Source organism: Micromesistius poutassou (assembly GCF_964030765.1).
Source record: "Micromesistius poutassou genome assembly, chromosome: 9".
NCBI lineage: Eukaryota > Metazoa > Chordata > Actinopteri > Gadiformes > Gadidae > Micromesistius > Micromesistius poutassou.
Window position 1 is genome coordinate 6,889,331 of NC_140279.1, and position 12,684 is coordinate 6,902,014.

Sequence of the window (12,684 nt, forward strand, 5' to 3'; positions counted from 1 at the left end):
CCCACTCTGTAAAGGTATTTTCATGGGGGATTTTTATTTATATGTGCATATTTAGTTATGTGTGGTTTCTTGCATCTTCTACATTGTTGTACAGGTCGGTCAACGTTCTCATAAACATTGACCTCAACCCTTCTACACAGGGTCAGACATATTGTAGAGAGACAGCGGCTCCTGTTGAACGTAATGTGACAGGAAAACGACTGAAGTACCATGCTTTAGCACCGGGGAAAGAGTGAGTATAGTACAGAAAGGGTGAATGGATCAAAATCGGTTAAATTTATTAACTTTTTATAATGTCTATTTAAGCTGTGCTTAATAATTAGACCTACCCTGCTGACAGCAGCATGATCCCCCTGAACATCTTCTTGTCAGATACGCAGGAAAATATTTTCGTCAGGGGGTTACAGTCTATGTAGAGTTTATATAATTCTATAGATACAATGTTGCACAGGCTCTGTATTCTGCAGTCCACTTTAGAACTTGTTTGTTTAGCCTGATTGCAATCGCGTCAAGACAAATCTTATTGGCCAATACACATTGATAAATAAAATAATTTTCAAATTACTAAAATTATCCCTCTCTTCATCCCATACCCCAAACATGACATACAAAATGTCATGGAACAGAAACAACAACCAGAGACATTTATAAGCTATAATTTTATTGTCATCGCAGTTTTAAAGCTTCGCCACCAGGGGGTGCTGCAGCACCTGTCGCACCCCTACTTCCCGCGCCACTGTGTTGCTTCATAAATAGGCGTCAGTTAACGCCTATTCAGCAGGCAAATATTACCTGTGTGTGAGTGTCTGTACTGTGGTTGATTGTTGGTTTAAGCAGCCTCACCTGGCCCAAGTCACACTGATTAGACTCTGGGGCAGGTTGAGGCTGCACACCTGTTGTGCATTGAGTAATCAATGCACCAAAAAAAGGACATGTTTTTTTTTTTTCCGAAGTGACAGTTAAGGCTCAGTACAACCAAAGCAATCACAATTAGATGACTACACAATTGCCAAGAGTGCAGAGTTTATGGAAGTTTAAAGCTACCTCAAGGTTCATCGTATTCTATTAAAGCCATTCAGCATAGTTTAACCCAGTGCAAAACCATCAGCCGTTAACATGAGTAGCCCAGGCAAGATTTTAGTGTTTTGTTTTTCTTGTTTTTCATTTTTTTCCACCTTGTTTGTCTTTTTTTCAGTTTGTTTTATCATCAATATATTAGGAAATTTATATTTGGTTTAGGGTTAACATTGTGTGTGGCCTTTTTCTTTTTTTCTTCTTCAGTGAACCCCACCTGCAATTTACCGACAAGAGTAGAGAATGCAGTTATTATGGAGAAGAAACGGGAGGTCTACAATTCTGGAGCCCAAGTAACCTACGCATGCCGTACTAATTACAGAATGGAAAGAGAGAGAACAATTAGATGCCGAAGTGGTCAATGGAGTCCAGGAATTCCTACTTGCAACCGTAAGTGTTTTTTTCTAATGGCATTGCACACAAATCTAGGATTTCTGGCAATGTGACAACTAAGGTCGGAACGGTGAGCCGGGACCGTTTACGTTTGCATCGAGGATTCACTCTCTTTTTCAGAACCATTACTTCTAATTAGTTTGCTTCAGGTGATATCTGGTTAACATTTATGCCTACATTGTTATTATGCTCTTAAAATACAACAATAATCTGAGTGATCTTCAAGTGATGAGTGGTGAACTCGTGCTTACTAACTGTGTACTATGTACTACTATGTACTGGGCACTCTCAGGGGTTGAGTGGACATACACCCTGCCATGAATTGCACCCAAGGTCCATGATAGACGATTGAAGTGAAATACTATAACTGTTTGACAGTTGGCATAAGCCTACATGATAAACTTTAACACCTACATTTTTTTTAATTGTCCAAAGTTACTTTGACCCAATTTGAAGACCAGAAGTGGCTGCAGTGTAGCCTAGTCTAATTCAGGGCTTTATCAGGCACAGACATCAATATGAGGGCTATTGCTTGCTGGGTAATGGCAATATTAATTTGTTATCCTACTTTTTGATTTTCAGGAGTGACATGTCAACTGCTGCGATTGAGAGGAACCACTTATCTTGACGTAAATAAAGACCGATTTTTTCCAGGAGAAACCGTTTCGGTGGAATGCAACCGAGGCCGCTGGTTTTCCTACTTTGATCAACGAACACAGAAAACAATTAGTTGTACAGAAAGTGGGGAATGGGATACAGCTGCAAAATGCCAAGGTAGGCAACATTATTTTCACGCATCAATTAGTTGTAAATGTATAAATGTTCTTAGGATTGACATGAACCATCCTGGTCATCTCGATCCTTCAGGTTTGATGGGATGTGTTTTTTTTTGTAACAATTGTAATCAAATGAAAGTAAACCAAATAAGTTTACATAAGTGTTCAGAAATCTATATTGAGAACTATGTAGATGCCACATTGTATGTTTTGGGAAAACAATCATGAGCTACTATAAGTTCCCACTGAAACACAATTGTGCTTCTTTATTCAGTGATCAGATGTCAGGATCCAAATGACCCTAATTTGAAACAACGGCTTCCAAGCAAATGGATGGGTGAATATGCAGCATACCAGTGTAAAGAAGGCTTCATGCAAACTAATAATTGGGCTAGATGCACGGAAAACGGATGGACACCAAACCCACTCTGTGAAGGTATTTTCATGGGGGATTTTTATTTATATGTGCATATTTAGTTATGTGTGGTTCCTTGCATTTTCTACATTGTTGTACAGGTCGGTCAACGTTCTCATAAACATTGACCTCGACCCTTCTACACAGGGTCAGACATATTGTAGAGAGACAGCGGCTCCTGTTGAACGTAATGTGACAGGAAAACGACTGCAGTACCATGCTTTAGCACCGGGGAAAGAGTGCAGAAAGGGTGAATGGATCAAAATCGGTTAAATTTATTACTTTTATAATGTATATTTAAGCTGTGCTTTATAATTAAACCTAACTAGACAGGCTATTCACTGCTACTGTGTAAATAACCCAATTTCTATTGCGCAAATAACACAATCTGGAGAATTTGAAGTATTTGCACATACACAGCCAATGGATGTGATATGGCCTCCTTTTTGAGCAGTTTCACTAGCAATGAGGCTCCATGACGAGCAGCTGACAGCAGCATGATCCCCCTGAACATCTTGCTTCATAAATAGGCATCAGTTAATGCCTATTCAGCAGGCAAATATTATACGTGTATGTCTGTACTGTGGTTGAGCGTTGGTTTAAGCAGCCTCACCTGGCCCAAGTCACACTGATTATACTCTTGGGCAGGTTGAGGCTGCACACCTGTTGTGCATTGAGTAATCAATGCACCAAAAAAGGAGATGTTTTTTATCCAAAGTGACAATTAAGGCTCAGTACAACCAAAGCAATCACAATTAGATGACTACACAATTGCCAAGAGTGCAGAGTTTATGGAAGTTTAAAGCTACCTTAAGTTTCATTGTGTTCTATTAAAGCCATTCAGCATAGTTTAGCCCAGTGCAAAACCATCAGCCGTTAACATGAGTAGCCCAGGCAAGATTTTAGTGTTTTGTTTTTCTTGTTTTTCATTTTTCACTTCATTCATCATCAATAGATAAGGAAATGTATATTTGGTTTTGGGTTAACATTGGACAATTCCGGTATTTTGAACATTTAGCCCCATTTCTGGTTTGTCTAGGATGAAATAGAGTGGTTGACACTGAAATTTTGACTATTGGTCCTGTCTCGGGTATTTGGCTCATTTAGAATTGCCTCTTCCTGCTTCAGAATGGATGGCTATGGGCATTCACAAACCTGTCCTTAAAACAACCCTAAACGTTAGTTTTTAGAAATGTGCAACTCACCGAGTGGTTAATGGTGTTTGTTGACGTTCCAAATCAAGTATCATAGTGAAATACAGTTTCTGTCGTGTTTTATTTGGCATTTTGTAAATCCCATTGAAACGGAAACCATCCCGGAAACGGAAATGGGCGGTTTACATTTGGTTGTAGTATTTTTGCTCAGTTATCTGTATCAACAGTAGGGCTAGAGCGAGTGAAAAGACTACAACCAGCCCCCCTTTCTGTTTCAGGCAGGGGCGGACTGGCCATCGGGAGGTTCGGGAGATTTCCTGAACGGCCGGACGATTTCAGGCCGAGCCGGCCGGCCGTAATTTTTATTTTTTTTAATTATTATTTTATATTATTATATTATATTATTCTATTTTTTTCAATTGAAGATGTAAAAAAAGAGAACAAGTTAAGTAAGCCGTGATTTGGGGTGGCCTGCTGGATATTTGCTTACAGCGCAAAACGGAGCTCTGGCCTCACGGTAAAACGGGGCTGATGTATTACTGTCAATTTAGAGGGGGGATCACCCCCACAGTGTATGGGGCCAAAGCGAGCGGCCAAAGCGAGCGCCCAAAGCGAGCGGCCGAACGGCCCCTCCAAACTTGGACTGCTCCGCGGTCTGTCATTTCTGATTGGCTCAGACACACGGCGGTCACTTACTTCCAGTTACAGTAAATCTCAGTTACACAGAAATACGAGAAATATGAAAAATGTCAAAAAGGAAAAAAGGTGGTGGAGAGGAAAAAGAATTGGGTGGCGCTCAGAAGTTGAGGTTGAAAATAAAAAAAATGTTAGAGCAAGACGCAGCCAAATGTGCAAAATTAACTGACCTTTTCCGTGGAAAAGCCAAGGTTGACGCCCCTGTCAGCGAGACCAATGGTGAGGCAGGAACAGGACACAGCAGCATAGCTATGACAGGTGCGCTTGCGGGCATGTTTGGCAATATAATAAGACTTAAACTAATTATAGAAAAGTACCAGAGACGTCGGAGAACCCGACGCAGTCTATTCATAATATTGTAATGACCACGGAAGAGGCAGTGAATGAAGTATTGATGAGACAGCGATTTATTAGATACCACCGCTAATAAACCATTGGAACACTTCAACACCGGTAACCACAGCAACGCCGGTAACCCCAACAAACCCTGTGAAGCCCAATCCCCATCAGAGTTCCCCCCCCCCCCAGCTAAAAGTATTAAAGTTTAAACCTGGGTTTGCTCAGTGAGCACAACCGTATAATAAACGTTTAACGTGTAGCCTATAGTGTAGCCGTAATGAATTCAATATGTATGACTTTATTCTCGTAATTAATTCAATATGTACGAGTCATACATATTGAATTAATTACGAGAATAAAGTGTGTGTGTGTGTGTGTGTGTGTGTGTGTGTGTGTGTGTGTGTGTGTGTGTGTGTGTGTGTATAGAATTATAGTCTCTAACTTTTATTATTGTTATTAGTCAAGTCCAGTGACTATAGTGGAGGTGAGGCTGAGACACAGGGTGACTCCAGGCATGGTGGGGATGAGGAGAAGGAGGAGTATGGAGCAGAAACCAGCAAAGAAACAGAAACAGTGAAAGGTACAAGGGCAACAAGGGAAATTGTTTTATGAATATAAATAAAAACAAGATTATGTTTGAAATTATAAAAAACAAATTAGGAGAATATCCACTATTGCAGATCTAGCTCTACAGTCAACCCAGGCAGAGTCAGGGTCCAGCAAAGGGGAAGCTGAGCTAGCTATTCACCCAGATGAGGATGAGGGATTTCCTTTTTTTGACTGCCCAGCCTCAAAAGATTTTGCCACATTTTTTAACTTCCACCCTCAACAACCCCCCAGAAAAGGTGTGAGCATCTATGAGACAAAAGATGGCATTAACAGAAAATGGCTCACATACTGTCAAAGAGACAACTCTCTGTACTGTTCAGTATGTTTGGCCTATGCAAATCCATCTGCAAGTGACAGCACATTTATTAAGGGGGGGATGACAGCCTGGAAGCATGTTCATCAAAGAATAGAAGAGCATGAAAGAAACCAAGTCCATCGAGATAGTGTAGAGGCATATTTTATGAAAGCCAGCCAAGCAGACATAGCAAGCCTACTTTGTGGGAAACAAATCTCTCTGCACCGTGATCAGGTCAGGAAGAAACGCCAAGTCATGGATTGTGTAATAGAAGTGATCAAAGTTTTAGGGAAGTGTGGTCTAAGCTAGAGGCACTGAATTTGAAGCAGCATACACCTGGGAGAATTTCGCTGTTGACCATGGAAACTTCTTGGAAATTATCATTCTATTAAGCAAATTTGATGTCTCGCTCCAAGAACATGTGAAGGAATGTGTTCAAAAAAGCGAAAGCTTACATGACAGCGGTGTAAAAGGCAGAGGATCCCTGGTAACACTGCTCTCTAAAAACTCTGTCAACAAAGTCATTGACGTCATCAGTCACTTAATTAAGGAGAGCATATCTAGGGAGGTAAGAGTGGCAGGGATGTTTTCTGTGCAGATTGACACCACACAGGATGTTACCTCCACAGACCAGTGTGCTGTAATCCTCAGATATGTCAATGATGAAGTTCAGGAGAAGCTCATAGGTGTGGTTCAATGTGAGTCATCAACTGGAGAATATTTTGTGGAGCTACTTAAAGAAACTCTGTCAAATGTGGATATTGATCTTCAGAACTGTGTAGGCAACTCAACTGATGGTGCAGCAAACATGCAAGGCCAATACAAGGTGTTCTCTACCTTACTCTCATCAGAGTCTCCTAATCAGGTGCACATCTGGTGCTATGCAGATGTGCTTAATCTGGTTTTGGGAGACACCACAGGCATTGTTATCGAAAGCGCATCTCTTTTTTCTATCATAAATGATGTGGCTGTATTTATTAAAGATTCATACAAGCGTATGAATGTCTGGGAGAAGGTGAGTGATGACAAGCGACACAGAAGGCTGTCTCCAATTGGAGAAACTAGGTGGTGGGCAAAGGACCAGGCTCTCAGCAAAATATTTGGCTATTTTGGTAACCCCGACAATGCCTTACTCCGACAAAGAGGATAGTGGAGGATAAATCAATGAAACCACCTGTCAGAGCAAAAGCAAAGGGTTACTTTGAGTCCCTTTTGAAGCATGAGACAATCCTGACTGCACAAATATTTCTTAGGATATTTGAGATCACCTCCCCACTCTCCAACTACCTGCAGACCAGTGGCATGGACCTAATCACTGCGCATCGCCTAGTAATGGGGGCTCAAGACAGCCTAAAAAAATGCACAAGGGACATGGATGCCGTGACAAAAGCCGCTAATGTCTTTGTTGAGTGGGCTAACGATAAGCTGGAGGAAAACAAATCTGAAGAGGTGGTACAGGCAGCTCTCCCTCAAAGAAAAATCAGAAAGAAAAAGACCATGCCAGGTGAAGAAGCAGAGGAAGAACACACATTGAGTGCAGAGGATCAGTACAGGATCAAGGTACACAACATCATTTTTGATACAGTGACTGAGAGCATCCAAACACGCTACTCTGCAAATGGAGCCCTTTATGATGATTTTGCCTGCCTCAACCCAAGGAACTTTGACACATTGAGAGTTAAAAGGCTCCCATCTGAATCCCTGGAACAACTCAGTCGATGTCTCCTGAGATTTGACGACACACCTGGAAGGCTCAAGGCCGAGCTCTATAATCTGGCCAACCAATGGGAGAGAATAAAGTTGCCCCATTTGGAGTCCTACACTGTGCGGACTGCAGCAGAGCATACCAAAGATGGAGATGGCCTGGAGCTCACAGTCACCAGCTGCACCTCCTGTAAAGACTGCAATTTGTGTGTATCGGGTCCTCTCCAAATACAACCTTCTGACTGGTTCCTATCATGTCATTGGATTGGCCTACAAGTTCCTGCTGACACTCTCCTTCAGCCAAGTGGCCTGTGAGAGGACCTTCTCAACACTAACGTTTGTGAAGAACAGACTGAGAACCACCTTGACACAGGATCGTCTTGAGGCCTTCATTATAATGTGCACCGAAAAAGAGATCCTGATGTCTCTAGACAACGATGGGGTCATTGAAAAAGTTGCAGAGACCAGTGAAGTTCTCCGGCGCTTGCTGATGATGTGAGGTAGGACAGTCTCTGCATAAGATTATGTTTGAAATGATAAAAAACATAAATTAAGAGAATGTCCACTATTGCCTTTAATGTATTGGCCTGCTAAATTAGAATTATTTGTTATTTGTCATTTTCATGCAGATGTAGCTCTACACCGGCAGATTCAGGGTCCAGCAGAGAGGAAGCAGAGCAAGTTCTACATCCAGATTATTTTGATGACAAGCTGTTTGTTTTGTCTAACTATATAAATCCAACTATATCAATCAAGGAAAGTCTGTCTGTGTGTGTGTCCTCATTTTTCTCCTATCACTCTGAAATGTCACATAGCCCCTCAATATATACCTGGCCAGAGACTGACAGCCATTTTTCTATATTGTCATTGCAAACATTGGTAAAAAAAAAGCTTGATTTGTGATTTATGTGAAGCAGTAACCAGCAGTGAGGGGCAGACAATGTGACATCTTTGTATGTTGTTAGATATGACAATTCTTTCCAACTTTTTTTCATTCCACTAAAATAATTGTATCTTGCACTATTTAGATCATATTCAGCCTTGATTTACCTTTCTAGGCACATGCAATTTCTAATATTTTGTACATGGACAAGATTGCTTATAAAATATTTCCCAGTGATCTTCACAAAATTCTAAACACATGCACATCCCAACATTGACATGTAGTTGCAATGCACATATCCACGGATATGGACTACTTTTTATTATTTTACACAGTGGCAAAATTCTATGCGCGCTATTCCCGCCTCATCTCATAAAAGGTCTCTCCATCCCAAAGTCCCGGGCCAAATTTTTGTCCCAGTCCATCCCTGGTTTCAGGTCAACGAGCAATGAGTCTTCCAACAGAAGGATCAATGGATTTACAAAATGCCAAACAAAAGAGAGTATTTTCAGACAACTTACTACTTTTACTCCCCACAATATAGAACATTCTACTCCTTACACGCTGTCATCGTGGCCGAGTCTAGGCAAAGCCCCAAGTAGATTAGCCGATGGCTGGGGAGTGGAAAGCTCTTACCCAGTTGATGGTGAAACCCAAGACGGAGAGATGATTTATCACCGTCATGGGGTCTCTTCTCACAGCTTCCCCTGAATGGCACAGAAGTAGATTGTCGAGATAAAAATAAAGATAATATTTGCTTGAATCTTGAGCGGCCCCAGCGCCACCTCCACAAACTACCAGAGTGATTTAATTTTTTTTTATTTTTAAGTGTCTGTACTTCTAAAGAAGGAAAAAAACTCATGTCACAACTGTCCAAAGTTTCTTTGACCAGATTTTAAGAAATGAAGTGGGCTACAGTTCGGCCCTTCTAATACAGGACTTCTAATACAGGACCAATTTGATATCAATTTGATTTCCAGAAGTGACATGTCAACTGCTGTGAGCGAGAGAAACCACTTATCTTGATGTGCAAAAAGGGAGAATTTCATCAGGAGAAACCGTTTCGGTCAAATGCAACTCAGGCTTCTGGGTTTAACTTTGCAAGACACAGGTGGAGATCGTGTAATGTACGTGTGGATATCGTTTCAAAATCTCAGAGGTGCATGACACACAGCCTATTGCTGTATGAAACGTGCGCAATACGTTATTATGTCTTTCTTGGTTTGCGGCGGCTCACGGGGTTTGACTCCCACGCACGCTCTCGCATGGGAAGCTGAATGGCAATGATGCAGCTAACTACCATAAAGGAAATCACTTCCAGCTGGCAGAAGACATAAGGCACAAAATGAAGAAGTGCAATAATTGGCGTAAACATAATGCTTTTTTACGCATTGTTTCCAGATTAATCGTAAGCGTTAACACTGACAGGAAGCCCTTATATATCCATATCTATATATAGATATATAGATATAGATCTATCTGTCTGTCTGTCTGTCATATTCTGTTTTATAGCTGATGGCTCTGAACTGGAGAAGGTGGAGGCTGCGGTCGTGCCTGGGTCCAGTGCAACAACCACGGCAGGTGAGGAGCATCACAGCTGTGACCCACAAAATTCTACGTCCGAACCAGGGGGAGTATTCACACACACAGAAAACGCCCCTCATTAAGTGTGTCAAACGACTTGTTTGCGCTCAAAATTTACTGCCGTATGTGTGTGTATGTGTATCACATTCTGGATCACTGTGTTACTTTGCACTGCATGTTGTGTCGTACACACTGTATCCTGTATCCTCAACATAACCCACTATAAAGCCTATCATATTTTGTCCCTCTCTCTGCAGTCCAAAGAACGTGTGGGCCTCCGCCGTCGCTCGCTGATGGAGACTTCATCGGTGATCTTAAGTTACCCTACCAACACGGGGAAACAGTGAGATACGCTTGTCAATATAAGTTCACCATTGAGGGAGAAGTGAAGACCTGTGAGAACGGACAATGGACCGGAGAGACTATATGTCTTAGTGAGTAGTCTCTGAACCTTTAAGTCAAATTGAGGTCAATGTTACGATACTGTACAGTCAACAGTTGTTGCCTGAACACACACAGCATTCATTACAGTCAATGAAAAATATTGATGATGAATAGCGATGATGTCACTGAGAAGTTGAGCAACTCAACTTTAATTTGAATAATAACTGTATTAAGGACCTTTCATATAAAATGATGTTATCCATCCATGATCCAGAAAGCAAAAACCTTGGTGATGAACATATACTTCAGAAAGCAGGTTGGGTAATCGGAAGCTTTGTCTGAAACCTGAAGTCTGATTTGAGTTTGTGCAAGCTGGACTTTTGGTGATGTCTATGACAATGGTTATAAATGTGTCATAGGAAAAAATGTACACACTATGAGCACTATATCAAATTCCAAAACAATTGAAGTCAAATCTATGTCACACATATGGTGCTATCCTGGAAATCTGTCTTGACTCTTATGGAACGCTCTTCTTACACACCAAACAAGCTGGGAGTATATAACAGAGCTCACCCAATGAACACTGAACGTCTTTCCATCAGGGCTAACTTGGGAGTCTTTCACAAGAGTTGATTTGTCTTCTTGCCGTTGATTGGTGCACTCTTAACCACATTCCGGTCTTTTTTTCTTTCAGGGCCGTGCACCGTGCACAGAGAACAGTTGCGACCACATCATATTCAATTCCCTCTACCTAATATTGAAGAGATTATCCTTTCTCACAATGATGGGCTTACATTTGTTTGTGAAGAAGGATTCGCACACAGCCCAATGAAAATGAGACAGCTCTGTGTCAATGGAGGAATGGATTTGCCTACTTGTCCCAGTGTTTAAAAACAAGTAAATTAAATGGACGACTTAAGTAATATGAATCTGTCTTCTTATTTCTCATGTTATTCTGTTTTGGGGGGCTAGCCTGAAGACCTTCCAGACCAAACATTCTGTTTCTCTACACTGATCAGTCTGGACCTCTAGCCGCTGTAATGGGAAAATTATATTTTCACATTCTGTTTCTCAAACTGCTATTTGTTGGTATGGGCCTGTTTTCTTGACCCCCCTCGGGAAGGCCGAGAAGCCAGGGTTCTAACTGATAAGCCATGGCTACGTCCCTCCCCTTTTCGTCATCCTGAGGAGGTTCGAGTGTACTACCATCTGGTTAACCAAAACTTTAGTTTTATTGGGGGCAGAGCTGTTCTCAGCATCCTGAGACCTGTCTGCCACTGTATAAGAAGTCCTTGCTTTTTTCTAAATGCATTAGACTTCTCCTTATTGAGCTCTTGGAGACGCAGGGCAAACTCCCCTCTTGGGACTTCTCCGTCGAGAGACGCAGGGCAAACTCCCATCTGAGGCCTTGGATGATTGTATGTTAGGCCTTGGTTTATTGTATGTTTGTTGTATGTTATTCAGGGATGCAAACAGACCTATGGTCAAAAAAGAGCGATTTTCGAAGCCCGCGCCCCCGCAGCAAATATCAAATAATGACATTTCTACCAACCTCTGCCATCCCCAGCCCACCCTATACACAGACAAAGTGCAAACTGAAATTCTTAAAATGAAAATCCACAAAACTTCTTGTTAATTTTGTTTAACTAGTCTTCAACACACTCACACACACCTCTCCATTGGCAATCCGATTGCACATTGGAATCGGGAGTACTACACTTTCCCTGATCTTTTCGGCTGCTGAGGCCTGATTCTGGCTGGTAGCTGGTAAAGGATTGTCCTTGCAGAGGAGCTGGGCCACACTTTGGGTAGATACGATGGAGGCCACTCTCTGTGTGTGTATTGTGCTCTGGCAGTGAGCCAACAGGGCATGCAGCCCTCTGGAACCATAATTTATCTCTTTAACGCAGAGAGTGCATTTAGCACATCCCTTTATTTCAATTTTTTTTTAAAAGTCTGATAGTTTGAAATTGCGTTTGACTGCCTTGACCTCAATTGCAGTTTCAACTTTTAGCCAAGGCCACTTCCAACTGGTTTTACATCCTTTATCCACTTGTTGCACAGTAAGTGCCTCACTCTCATCAAATTCTCTCATTCTGCAAATGAAGAGTTGAATATTTTAGCCATACTGTAGCATAACGCGACCAGACGTCTGAAACCGGGACGTCTGATCACCCTAGACTTTCTGTATCATAACGGAGAGCAAAGTAGCTCACTCAGTCCCCTTTCCTCAATGTGCCCTGCACCACCTTCAGCAGTCTATTTGACTAAATTAAAATGTATTAAATGATTTTAGTATCCTTAAAAAAGCAGTGCCGCCTGTTGATAAGATAAGCTCACTCATCAGTTCCTCGCCATTATAGCCTATGGTAACG

General features: G+C 41.7%; 1 protein-coding gene across 1 annotated transcript in view; it reads left to right on the top strand.

Moving 5' to 3' along the window:
• LOC311352788 (complement factor H-like) overlaps positions 1-11,228 on the top strand; it is a 135,838-nt gene extending 124,610 nt beyond the window's left edge. The window contains exons 22-24 of the mRNA XM_084472587.1: positions 9,851-9,919; positions 10,180-10,356; positions 11,004-11,228. Coding sequence (XP_084328713.1) covers positions 9,851-9,919; positions 10,180-10,356; positions 11,004-11,200 — 443 coding nt within the window. The 3' untranslated portion in view covers positions 11,201-11,228. The remainder of the gene's footprint in view (positions 1-9,850; positions 9,920-10,179; positions 10,357-11,003) is intronic.
• The last annotated feature ends 1,456 nt before the right edge of the window (positions 11,229-12,684 follow it).